Source organism: Lagopus muta, chromosome 17 (assembly GCF_023343835.1).
Source record: "Lagopus muta isolate bLagMut1 chromosome 17, bLagMut1 primary, whole genome shotgun sequence".
NCBI lineage: Eukaryota > Metazoa > Chordata > Aves > Galliformes > Phasianidae > Lagopus > Lagopus muta.
In genome coordinates this window covers 3,883,715-3,896,604 of record NC_064449.1, presented here as the reverse complement: position 1 = coordinate 3,896,604, position 12,890 = coordinate 3,883,715, and the positions used below count along the sequence as shown (strand labels likewise).

The 12,890-nt window shown below is 42.4% G+C and overlaps 1 protein-coding gene across 1 annotated transcript; it reads right to left on the bottom strand.

Annotated features, from left to right (window-relative positions):
• Positions 1–2,202: 2,202 nt before the first annotated feature.
• YWHAH (tyrosine 3-monooxygenase/tryptophan 5-monooxygenase activation protein eta) lies at positions 2,203–11,359 on the bottom strand. The gene is made up of 2 exons (XM_048963775.1): positions 10,989–11,359; positions 2,203–4,624 (listed from the first exon to the last, which is right to left on the bottom strand). Exons 1-2 carry the CDS (start codon positions 11,073–11,075, stop codon positions 3,968–3,970), a joined length of 744 nt encoding a protein of 247 aa, XP_048819732.1. The 5' UTR covers positions 11,076–11,359; the 3' UTR covers positions 2,203–3,967.
• Between the last annotated feature and the right edge of the window lie 1,531 nt (positions 11,360–12,890).

Genomic DNA, 12,890 nt, shown 5'->3' with positions numbered 1-12,890 from the left:
CAGTCACTGGAGCTCAGGGTTACCAGGCCTTACAACCAAAGCCAACCAGAATTTGTGTACACTGACAATCTGAGCACTACTTTGGAGAACAGCACTGCGAGCAAATGAGAAAAAAGATGGTGATGATACAATAGAACTCAAGGAACTATAAGATAAATAAATATACGTTTATTTTCTACTTTTAGTACTATCACTTAATATATAAGTAACAGAGAATATTTTATTAAAAATAAGTATGTAATTGCACTTCAATTATGTAATCATACATGTCGATCCCTGGCGATTTTAAAAATCATATGTACATTGTCCAATTATAAAATAATTAAGAGTGTTTCTCTCCATCAGGAACGCGCCCACTCGCTTTCCAGACGGAATTCACACCACATATGTATTTTAAAACACCTCTGCCCTTGCTTAAAGACATGCAAAGATAAATTTCAATGAGACATTAAGCTGGCATGTGGCATGGAATATCATTACTTGAAGTTCAGGTATAGATTCTAAGGGCTGCTCATTTCAGCTCTGGAACAAGCTTTGCTAAAAGCAAAAAGAATTTTTTTTTCTCTTTTTGAGGATACTAAAGGGATGGCTGTATTGTCTAAAACAGATTGGTTATCATGTAAATTGAACCCATTTAAGGTCAAAGGCTACTAAGTGTGCTGATCCAATTCTGCAATTTAAAATTATCAAAAAGCAATGAAATACGAGAAAAAAGATAGAGCACCTCATCCAAAAGGTGTCTGGCTGAAGAGCATTCCTGCTACACGTTTGCCAAGAGATTTCGGTGGGTCTCATGCTGATGGAAGACAACATATATTGGTTTTCCTCCTTCTGGGACCGTGATATTGTGCCTGTGGATTCACAGCAATACACCCACATAATTTCACTTACCTGCCTTGAAGCTCATCTTCCTCAAAAAAGCTTGATCATTACTGAGATCTCTTCCAGATATAGAGAAGGTGGCTTGAATTACATTACAAGCCCACATGTGGCCCAGCGTAACTGCATGCCACTCATTTAGAGGAATACAACCTACCAGCTGCTGCTCATTACTGAACTTTAACTTTCACGTTCAGATGAAGATATTCTAATTGAAGCCCAACTTGGGATAATGTCCTGGTCACTGAATTCTACCTTTTGGGTTCACTTGGCAATAAATTACCTGCACTTGTCAGTTCACTACCAAACTTCAGGTTATCTTGTGATAAGGAAGCTCTTGCTATTCCTAGCTCTTCTGGAGAGTTCCTCTAGAGATTCTAGCACAAGAAATTCTTAGAAGGCAGCTTCTTCTTTCCAGCCATGTTTACTTACACTATTAGAACCTGACGCCTAGTACAAAACCTTGACAGTTTCCAGCCAACTGCACAAAACACTGTAAGAATACAGTGGTTCATCAAGAAATAATTATAACTTCAGTTTTACACCTATCTTCCTAACATCTTCCAACCATCTTCTCATCTGCTTGCATTTATGACTATAACTGAGTAATTTGTTGAAATTTACACCGCTAAGGAGAAGGGAATCCATCCTTCAAGCAAATTAAACCATTTCAAAATGGAGCTTTATACTTCATGATAGTCAGAAAAGATTTATCCAGGTTAATGGCAATTCAGGAAAATACACCCAGAAATCCTAACATTTCACAGAATGCTTTTCATTTCCATTTGGGACCCTAGGCAACAGCTCAGTAGTCAATCTTCAACAGGTTAGCCTGCAGAAGTCAGAGACCCACTGACAAAGGAGCTGTGTAAGGCAATAACTAGAATGAGGAAAGACTCCTTAGCTCTTAATTAACGATATATATATATATACACATACATATATATGTATCAATATATACGTATGTATATATACATATTAGTGCCTACAAAAAAACATGAAAAAAATAAATTTAGCAATTACCAACAGTGATTAACTAGCTACAGTATTTCAATATAAAAAGGGAGTTTTATTGTCCAAGTTTCATTTTGGTTCCATTTGGCAGATATGTATATTTGAGAGGAAAGCAAGGAAGAAAAAATGTAGAAGCACCATATCTGAGACAGGTCAAGTCCAAAAAGAGTACTATTGGCCAGAAGGCTCTAATAAGTAATTAGGGGTGGAAGGGGGGGAGCCAAACATTTGTGCACTGTTTGAGCAAAGAGCATACAGGAAAAAATAACTTCTAGAGTAGGCCATGGGCACACAGCAGCAATTGGTATGAAGGACATAATTCAAGGTGCTTTATTTTAGTAGGAATCAAGCATGCCCAGATCATACAACAGCACAACATCAAGATTAACTTACACCTTTTTCAGATGTTGTACAAGCCCTCTGATTATCACAAACGTAACTAATATAATACATCTAGAATTACCTAGGAGACTAGAAAATATATGAACAAATCTATCCTTAAAAAATCTCATTCTCCAGATATTTAAAAGGAAGCAGCTCACTGTTTTAAAAAGCATGAGAAGTTCTTGCTGTGGGCATTTAGGCCACTAGTGTTTTATTAAGTCATACAAAAATGGATTTAGATAAATTGAGAACTTACATGATTTTTGAGCTAGCCCAGGTGCCAGCAGCAGTCTGGATACAGCCACATGTAACACAACAACAGCTAACTTTTCCTGCTTCTGTAATACATCAGTACAGAAGTATGGATGGAACCAATAAATATATTCTAACTGCTGGGGAGAAAGAAGCAAAATGTAAGTCTGGGGACTAGATTTAAGTTTGCTAGAACAGAGAGGCATTCTCCAAGAATAAATACTGCTTCTGCTAGAATTAGGTAAGTACAAACTAACACTACTGGAATTTTAATGTGCAAATACAATTTGGTGGTTAGCACTTCTGGGAAAAAAAAAACACTTTAGAAGTTACTGTAGACAGAAGAAAATAATATAAGTCTCTACATTGGTGTAAACAAGTAATATTCTATGCTACTTTTTAGCTTCTGAGCAGAACTGCTCTACAGTTGCTGTACCCAGTAAACCAACTAACACGTACCTTAGGAAACTCCATTTTACCTCAGGTAAGAAGTACCATTCTAGATTGCTGTGGGCTTCTTTCTTCTTTTTAGCACAGTTATTTGCTCATTTGTTTTTAGTGTATGAGACGTCTTCTCATTAATGACATGTTTTAACTTAGCAGTGATGTACTAAGTAACTCAGTCTTTGCTCTGAACAAAAGACAGGACAGCTTATGTAGAGATAATATTCCCCGAAGCAGCATTTTATTTTATTTAATTCCAAAACATTTAATTTAGAAGTCTGGCATCTCGGTCATCCATCTTAACATGGGCTAATATTGACATAGTGTTGTCAGAATACACAGACAACTAAACAGCCAAAAAGTTTACAAAAAATAAATTCATGATTCTTCAAAACAATTGCAAAAGGTTACAAGTATCAAAACTCTTAGGTAGATGCACTGCATTAAAATAAACTGTGCACATAAGTTAAGAGGCAAAAAAAAATTTGCTACCAAAACTTCACATTTCAAACAGTTTATTGTAAACTGATGAACAGGGTTGTCATTTCACATCAGCTTAACTGTTTGCATTGACTGAAAAAAAATTGAGGTGGCTAGTTTACTTTGCATGCACAAAATGTACTGCTTAACAGAACAGTCAGCTCATTTCAAATGGCAAAAATTGAAACTGGAATCTAATCATCTTCAATCGTTTTCCATTATTCTTTCCCATCTGTTCTAATCAACAGGCAAACTAAAAATGCCTCATTAAATACATATATCTTTCTGCACTGTTGAAGTGCAACTAAGATAACTAGGGCCAATAAACCAATCAATCCATCAACACCCATGAAGGCTCATCTGAAACTGCTTCTTGATAAAGTGGACAGCAAATCTGAACAGCTGTACAATACAGATATGCTTAGCACTAGATATTTAGTGTGACTGTGGCAAGGTAATATCGGTGATGACAGGGATTGTGAAGTGGATGAAAGACAGATCAGAGGAAAGCTTTTTAATTATTGCCTTCTCCTGCTTCTTCATCTTGCTGGTCACTCGTCCACAGAGTGAGGTTATCTCGAAGTAACTGCATGATGAGAGTGGAGTCCTTGTAGGAATCCTCATTTAGTGTGTCCAGCTCTGCTATGGCATCATCAAAGGCTTGTTTGGCTAAAAGGCAGGCTTGCTCAGGAGCATTCTGGATTTCATAGTAGAACACCGAGAAATTGAGCGCCAGCCCAAGCCTAATTGGGTGAGTAGGCTGCATGTGCTCTTTGCTGATTTCAAAGGCCTCCTTATAGGCAGCTTCTGAGGCTTCCACAACACTGTTTTTCTTCTCTCCAGCAGCAACTTCTGCCAAATAGCGGTAATAATCTCCTTTCATTTTCAGATAAAAAACCTTGCTCTCATACTGGAAGTCATTGCAGTTCTTGATCAAGTACTTATCGAGGAGAGCCAAAACATCATTGCAGACTGTCTCAAGTTCCTTTTCTATCTTCTCCCTGTAGGCTTTAACCTTCTCCAGCTTCTTCTCATTGCCATCAGCCATAGTCTTCTGCTCTATGCTGCTGATGACACGCCAGGAGGATCGCCTAGCTCCAACTACGTTCTTGTAGGCTACAGACAGCAGGTTTCTGTCCTCATTTGAGAGAGGCTCATTCAGCTCAGTTACCTGAAAATACACACAAAGATCAAATTCAAATGGTTTATCTTCAGAAATAACAAGTTTCCTTCAGCACCTCCATCACGAAACCCAACATTCAAAATTCCTTCTGGATCTCAAAATTCCTTCTAGCCAGAAAACAGTTTGTAACATTTAAGCTTGAAAGCTGTTGCTGCAGTCAAGACACAAAAGAATGAAACTCCCCCCAGTTCTGCTGTAATAGAGCTGGAATTTAAAACCCATTACAAAGCACATTCACCAAAAGAGTGAGTCAGGCTGGTGTAACAAAGAAGCATTTGGAGGATTTAACTCCTACAAGTCTGAGCTATAATTATGCAGACTACAAACTTCACAATGAATTTAAATGTACCTAGAATATCAGTTTTATGAATCTGGAACACAGCACAGAAACACACCGGAAACTGCTGCAGTTCTTGCATTTCCTTCCTTTGCTGCTTTTGTTTCATTCAACAGCAGAGATGGAAGCGCTGCAGCCATTAGGATTATGCTCTGCATAGTACAAATGGAATTAGTGCTTCACACTGTCTTTCATTCACTGAGTGAGCCATTACAGAGTAATACAGAGGTTAGCCTGATTTCTGTTGACTGGTGGCTGCAGGCAAGTTCAAAGGATAGGATATAAAGAAAATTGCATAGGTGGAACAAATGAGGGCTGTTTTCTTTGGATTTTTATTTTAATTTTTTTATTTACGAAATAAGTTCCTATTACTAAAGCTGCAGTAAGGGAAGGGTAGAACATTCAAGATTTTCAAGTTTACAAATGTGAAATTAAGTTAATAGGAATTAAATTGAAAATCACAGCTCCGCTACTTTACACTTACTTCATTAGTTGCATTGGAAGTCACTAGAATTGTAAGGATGTGCAATTCGAATCGAAGATAAAACTACCATTGCTCACGCATTGCTAAAATTAACTACTTCCCAAAAAAGTGCGTATTTCCATGACACAGTGTCTGCAGCCAGATTTGCAATCTACAAGTAACTGTCACAAATATTTACACTCTGTGTAAGCAGTGTACTCTCCAGTAAACATGGATCCTGCCAAGCCTGAAAAATAATTATAAAAATTAACTTTCTCAGAAAGGGAAATTACTTCAAATTGAGTTACCTCCAAAATTCCTTTTCCCCACAGCTCTGGGAGCTGAACTTCCAAAAGACGCTGCTGTGTCCACCCTGATACAATGACAGACAACCTACCCATGGTAAATGCACAGGAATCAACTCGATGTAATTGTCACAAGCTTCTTCACAGCTTCCACACCCCGTTTTCCCAAACACAATCTCTAGTCAGACCCACTTCTATCATTATCTCTAGTAAAGATCAATTTCCTCAGGATGTGAAGGCTTAGCTTAGGCCTTTCTATTCCCCCAGTCTGTTAGGACAGTGTTTGCTTTTACAAAAATAACATTAAAAAAAAAAATCAAAACCAGAGATTAATAATTACTTGGTCATTCCAGTGGTGGATATCTAAATAATACTCTGCAGCACCTAACAAATGCCATAAGAACCATCAAAAAAACACGATGCAAACCTACATGTTTACTACGCTACAGCTGGTGCATTTACGTATGGAGATGGAAGCTATCAGTTTCCAAAGTTTCATCCTATTTGTCACAACACAAAGTGCAATCCCACAGCAGTATCATTAGCCTTGAAAGAGTAGTCTAGATTTTTTCCTAGCCTATTTTCTCTCTTCAGACGTTACTCATTTTCAATTGCAGAAAATGTATCACAACATCCATCTTAAAAATACTGACTCATGAGCTGCACGTGCACAGGAATCAGCACTCGCAAAAGATCGACCCCTAAATGCCTTTCCACCTTTCTTTCCTTCTCCATAACTGAAGTTTAAGTGAATTACTTTTCAGATATGGTACAGCTGAAGTGTCAGTATCACTACACTCAGAAGTGCATTCATTCCCCTTGGCAGATGCTGTTAACTTAATGTAAAAACTGACAATTATTTTTCACGTGAGCAGCACCTAGCAGCAGTGCAGGAACTCAGCATAACAGGAGCTGTTTCCCACCAGTGATTCTTGCCATGGCAGAAGTTTCCAATGCTTGCAGTGGAAATCTTCTTTCCAGTGTCATCTTTCAACAACCTTCAGGATGCCAGCGTCATTTTCACCCCACCTCCCCACTTTTACTTCATTAATGCTGAACCCTTTCCATCTCAACTCAAAGGTGACTTCTGGAGGAGAAACAGCAAACTAGCCTCCATCCTAGCCAAAACAACGCTGGTCCTTTCTGCAGGCATACATAAAAATCACACCTACAGCCCCAACACAAACAGCTATATTACCAGAAGCTAGAATGAAAGGAAAGCAGTGCTTATCAGCAGCTTTATCAATTTCAGATACATCAGCAAATTACATAAAAACAGACATGTTTCTCTTCCTGTTGGGATGATGTAGAAAAGAAAACCTGAAGTGCTAAAGGAAATGTTTCTTGTTTTCCATTCTCCCTATAGCGTTATCTGGAGTTGATGATTGCTTAAGAAATGCACTTCTACTTTTCTGACCGAGTGTTTTTTATAGTGGCTATCAGGAAAAAGAGCACTTAAGAGAAAAAAGCTTGTAGTACGACTTCAAAGTAGTACTAACTTTGTGATGTATAACTCTACTTTTCTTATGCAAACATTCTTCTGACATCAAAGTCTGCATCATCTTGCTAAGGACTGCAAGATAAAGCCAGCTGAATATACAGGCTATGATCTACTAGCAGTTCACAAGTGTTAAAAAACCACAAAATGTTGGTTCTGTAGTACTTCGAGGTATCTCCTCAGCTCTTTGTCCAAGAGCTCTCACGGTTAACTGAGAAAGAAGTAGAAGTACATAAAAGGAATCCTGGCCACAACACTGGGCTTCCTAGAGCAGAACTGACTTCCAATGGTGTCATCCTACATGGGCCACATCAAGCCAAGTTCATCTTACATTGAAAACTCACCAAAGCAATGGTTCTGTAATTGACAGCAGATGAATGCACTGTCAGGTTACCTAATGGCATCAGTCTGGTCCAGGTGAACTGCATGTGTGTGACTGCACTTGTTCTGTTAGCAAGAACACTGTTGTCAGAGCTCGACAAGTCCTTAATGAGCTGCTGTAGCAAAAGACTGTACCTGAGCAGGAAAGCCACTTTTAATCAATAAAACTATCCTGAAAAGGTTCATAATGAATACTGTTCATTATTTCTGAACAAACCAGATGGATTCATTTAAACCACAGCAGTACCTTGCATCAGTGTGGCTTCTGGTTGTTTTTTTTGTTTTTTTTTTTTTGTGACAGATACTTTTATGGTATAAAACCACAGTGAAAATCATCTCACAGCAGGGAAGGATGTTGTTCACATTATAGTTATTCACATATTCAATAATACCAAGACTCAGTATTCTCAGGGTGAAGTAAATCTCCTTCACATGCCTCATATCAAAATTACACATTTCACATAACTGAGATTCATCTCAATCTCCAATACCTGCTACGTACCTGTACTAGAAAAGCAATGCAGATTAAAAAAAAACTACTACACACTACTATATACTGGAATTAATAGACTGACTCAGTTTACAAAGCAAAACTGTTCAGCTATTTAGTATTTATAATCAACATTTAAAATCAATTTCTGGAACAGTCTAATACCGAAAGCATTCATGCTCCCAATCTGCTCAGTAATTTATTGGAACAATATTTATTCCAACAAATGAGCACTTTTAACACTCTTACAATAACAGCACATTTTTCCCCAGTGTGCTTGGAAGCCAGGTTTTACCTACCACATGTATTACTCCAAACAGTTGGAACGTTAAAGTGGCACTTAATGCAGTGAGATTGCCACTGTCCTTGGAAGGATGTAATTTGGTTAGAGGCACTTTTACATATGCATGTACTTTCTATGAAAATAATATTGACTACACCCATTGATTTATAACAGCAACTTAATTACATAGATAAATAGGTACTAATAGAAGTATACTTCTATTGTAAGTACAAATACAAGCAGAAATAGCAAAATTCTAAGAACAAACAGCAAGAAAAATTGTACTCTTTAACAGCAGGTTCCTTATTTAAGCTACAACAGCTGTATTATCTATAGATTTATATATATATTTTCTATAGAAGGCTGAACAGACAGGACTAAACAATGAGTGTTCCTCCAGCTTTATATCAACAGCTGATAAGAGCCTCTTCATGTTCTTTCTTCACTGGAAATCCCAAATATTGTACAAATATGCTTTTGCTACAATAATCTTTATTGCTTTGTGCGTTAAGAGCAACTGCCAGGCTGCTGACAGTATTGTGTGCTGTAGAAACATGCTGATCAATACCTGGAGCTGAAATGAACCATTTGCATTTCCATTACACTGGAAATACAGCATTTTCACACAGCACCATTACAAAAAGAATCAAGTATGTTATGTGAATATTTTTAAGAATCTTTTCAAATCAAAATATCCTGCATTGAGACTAGATATCCGATTTACAACACTGGCTTCCTGCTGGAGGAAGTCTAACATCTGAGTGCACAATGTGCTTCAGCTCACACCTATAAAATCAACTCAAATCTTAAGATGAAAGATTACTTGAACAGCCTAATAAGAATCAACCGTTGCCCTTTAAATTCAGCTAAATTTTTTTGTATTTCAGTACTTGTAACATTTCATACATGCTAAAGACAGCTCATCTACAGTGTTAGCAAGCTCCAAATTACAGAAGCTCATCATTATACAACTTCTTGCAGAGCAAAATGGCATTACAGAATACCGAAACTCAATGAGTGAAAACTGAGCAGTAGTTCAGTTTAAGATGCCAACAGGACACATACACCAGTTACTTCTACTTTACATATCTCCTGACACACAGCAACCATGTTCTTTTTGCTTCACATGTTCAGGGAGCCATATATATCCTGCAGATCAGCAATGCCTGGGGGAAAAAAAGCTACCAGCTACAGCTAGAAATGGTGTCTTCCAGAGCAGCAGTGGATTTTAGTGATTTCTTGATTGCATCCTTCAGAAATAGTGATGAGAAGTGTTCTCCAGGTGAATGAAGCTGTTACTACTTCACGGTAGGTATCAGGAATTCTAATAATATCACTGAAAGACAGCTTACATCAACTGCATTTAATATTGAGATACTCAGAAGTATTTGTGCTTCAGAACCAGATTGATGCTGGTGTTTATTATGCCACTGTAAACAGTTAGACATTAAAAAGATAAACATCTGATTCCTGCCCTCATTTAAGAGATGTAACATACATCATACAGTCCCTGAAGGAGACTTTTTGCAAGAATCAATCCATGACTGAACTTGATTTGTAGCTGCTCTTTCAAACCATGCAGCATTATTTCTCAAGAGAAACCAGGGTCCCCTTGAGGCCTCTTGGCGCTCACAAAAAAAAGAGATCAATAAGAGTAAATCAGTTGCAATTAATACAAAGACTGTAATGGTCTTTGCTAAACATTTACCAGCATTTACACGGGCTTCAGAATTCAGATATGCTTTGTTTTTTAAAAAGAGACACTAGACATGAAGTTTGGTCATTCTCCAGTTTTATTATGTACCAGTACAAACGGGTCAGTACACTTCATTTTCATCGCAGCTGTAGCTTAGTGTTAAAACACATATCAGTATTCAACTGTGTAAGAACACACTGAGAACGTTACCCTACAAAAAGAGGCAAGAAGGCAACGTTAAAGCTTAGGAAACAGATTCTGGGTGCAGTGAGCAGCTCGCATACCCGGATGCGACCACAGTTTCATCTTCGAATCGCAGCGCTCACGCCCGTGGGAGGCCCCTGTTCGGAGCCTCTACGGCAGAACCCTCTAGAAAAGGAAGGGGCTCCTCCTGCCGCGCGCTGCTCAGCCCCCCGCCCCCCCCCCGGCCATCCCACCCCGCCCCGCGCCCCTTCAGCCCCGGATGGGTCGCACCGCCCGCTCTAAGCTCCAAGCGCGGGGTGGCGGGTCGGCTCAGCATGCTCCCTCCGCCCCGAGGCGGGCGGCGTTCAAACGGCCGCTCCGCACCGCGCCCGATTGGCGGCGTAGGGCCGGCCACACCCCCGGGCAGGGACGGAGCGGGAGGCGCGGGCGTCGTTACGAGGGGGAGAGAGAAACGAGGGAGGGAGAAAACCAGCTCCGGAGGGACGGGAGCTGCGGGGCTCCGCAGGGCGGGAGCAATGGGAACATTGGGCGCATTCCCCGGCGGGCGGCCCCGCTCCCGCCCAACCCCCCTCCCTCCTTTCCTCACCGCCACAGGCTGGCCGCATCCTGCCCGGACCCACCCCGCTCCGGCCCGGACGTCCTTCCTCACCTCCCCCTTCCCCCGGCCCCGCCGCCACACCGCCCGCACCACTCACCGACTTCATGGCCGAGGCCATGTCGTCGTATCTCTCCGCCTGCTCGGCCAGGCGGGCTCGCTGCAGCAGCTGCTCTCGGTCCCCCATGGCCGCTTCCGTGGTGGCTGCCGGGCCGGGCGCTGAGCCCCTCAGACGGTGAGGAGAGGGGCGGGGGTCCGCGCCTCGGGACGCGCGGGCGGTGCGAGGATACGAGCGCGCGTGGAGAGCGCAGCGCGGCCGCCGCCTCCCGCCCGCTCGCCGGGCGACCGTTAGGCTCGCCGCGCCTCACGCGCCGAGTGGCGGTCGGCGCCTCGCGCTCACGGGCTGCAGCCGCGCGCTCGCTGCTTCCCCTCGGCGCCGCGTGCCGCTCGCGCCTCTCCGCCCGGCTCGGAGCCTCGCGCTGCTGCCGCCGCCTGCGCCTGCGCGCTAGGAAGGCAACGAGGGGGCGGAGCCGAGGGGACTGCAGGGGAGGGGAGGGGGGCGCTGCTCCCTCGCGTTCTATTTCTAGATGACGTCACTTGCTATAAATAGCCATCCCGGGGCGCCGGCCGGGGGGAGGCGCATGCGCGCTGCGAGTGCTGCATTTTACTGCTGCAAAGGTGGAGGTGGGCGGTGGGCATTGCGGAGCCGGGCGGTGCGGCCCCGGGCGCGGCTGCTCGGCTCTGGTCCCCGTTTTCAGAGCTTTACCAGCGTCTTGCTTTTTAATAGTTGAGCTCTTTAAGAGATCGAGCGGCCGTACGTCAAGACCGTCGCTAAGAAACAGCGCCGCGCAACGCGCTGCTGTGTGCAGGGCTGGCGGTGCGCGCCCGAGGCTCCGCGCAGCACTCAGCGCTCCGTGCCTGCCCTGCCTGCTGCCGTGCTGCAGCTCCATAGGAAGCAGACCGCAGTGTTTCTACAACCACTCACTCACCCACTGAGCCACAGAACGTGCGTTAATCCAGCAAATGTATGTGGGTATGTCCACGAAAACATTCTCAAAGTGCTTTTTCTTCTTTAATAAAAGAACACTTTATATAATAAAACACTTTAAAAAAGTGTTTTTCTCTTTAATCGAAGCTTCTGTATAATGGCTATTTACCAGTCTAAAGCGCCTCAGAGATTCCCAGCTCTGAGTGTGCACGGCTACACGTAACATCACTGACCTCATGGCAGCCAGGTGGAAGTTGGAGCCCTCAGACCGGCTAGCAGGCAGCAAAGCACTCAGAGCTGATGGTTTGGCCGAGTTGTTCTGCCAGCAGGCACTGCACAACACCTTACTTGCTGAGGGCTCATTGTGAACCTTTTCTTTATGGGGAGTTTACCCATCACCACTCCATGGGCTGCTGTTCAGACTCTGGCTTGCAGTGGTGGAACCATGTCTCATCACCAGGAATGATACAATCCAGGAAACCGGCACCTTCAGCCTTGTACTGGTTCAATGGGTCCTACTAAGATTGCATACAGTTTTCTTTCTGTTCCTACATGAGCATTTGTAGGACGCACCTGATGCAAGCTTTGTGATATTCCAACGCACTGAAGCCACACACAGTTCCCTGGTTGTAATGTGCTGATTCACACGGATAAGCTGATGGAGATGCACTTCATTTCACGGTGGGACAGCTGTGCACGACTGTCCAGAACGTGGCTTGTCTGAGACATCACTGTCATCACTGCTGAAATGCAACACTCACTGCATCACAGTGCTCACACGCACTGTTTGCACACCAGAACCATCCAGCAAGTGTCAATGGGTGCCATTTTTTCCACGTGGAGGAATTCAATGACATATTTTTGCTTCAAATGCACCTTCATGTCAGACACCATTCTGTCAGAGTGCCCCTCTGCTGCCATCTGTCACTCAGCAATAGGATGCAATAGGGAGGGAGATGGGGAGGTTCAACTTCTACTGCTGTACCACCAGTGGGCCAACATGATAAAATAGAA

Bases quoted from the DNA above. Each gene is read 5' to 3' on its own strand.
- YWHAH (XM_048963775.1), bottom strand. From the start codon at position 11,075: ATGGGGGACCGAGAGCAGCTGCTGCAGCGAGCCCGCCTGGCCGAGCAG. The intron at 4,625-10,988 runs GTGAGTGGTGCG...GTGTATTTTCAG, and splicing joins TGGCCTCGGCCATGAAGTCG to GTAACTGAGCTGAATGAGCC.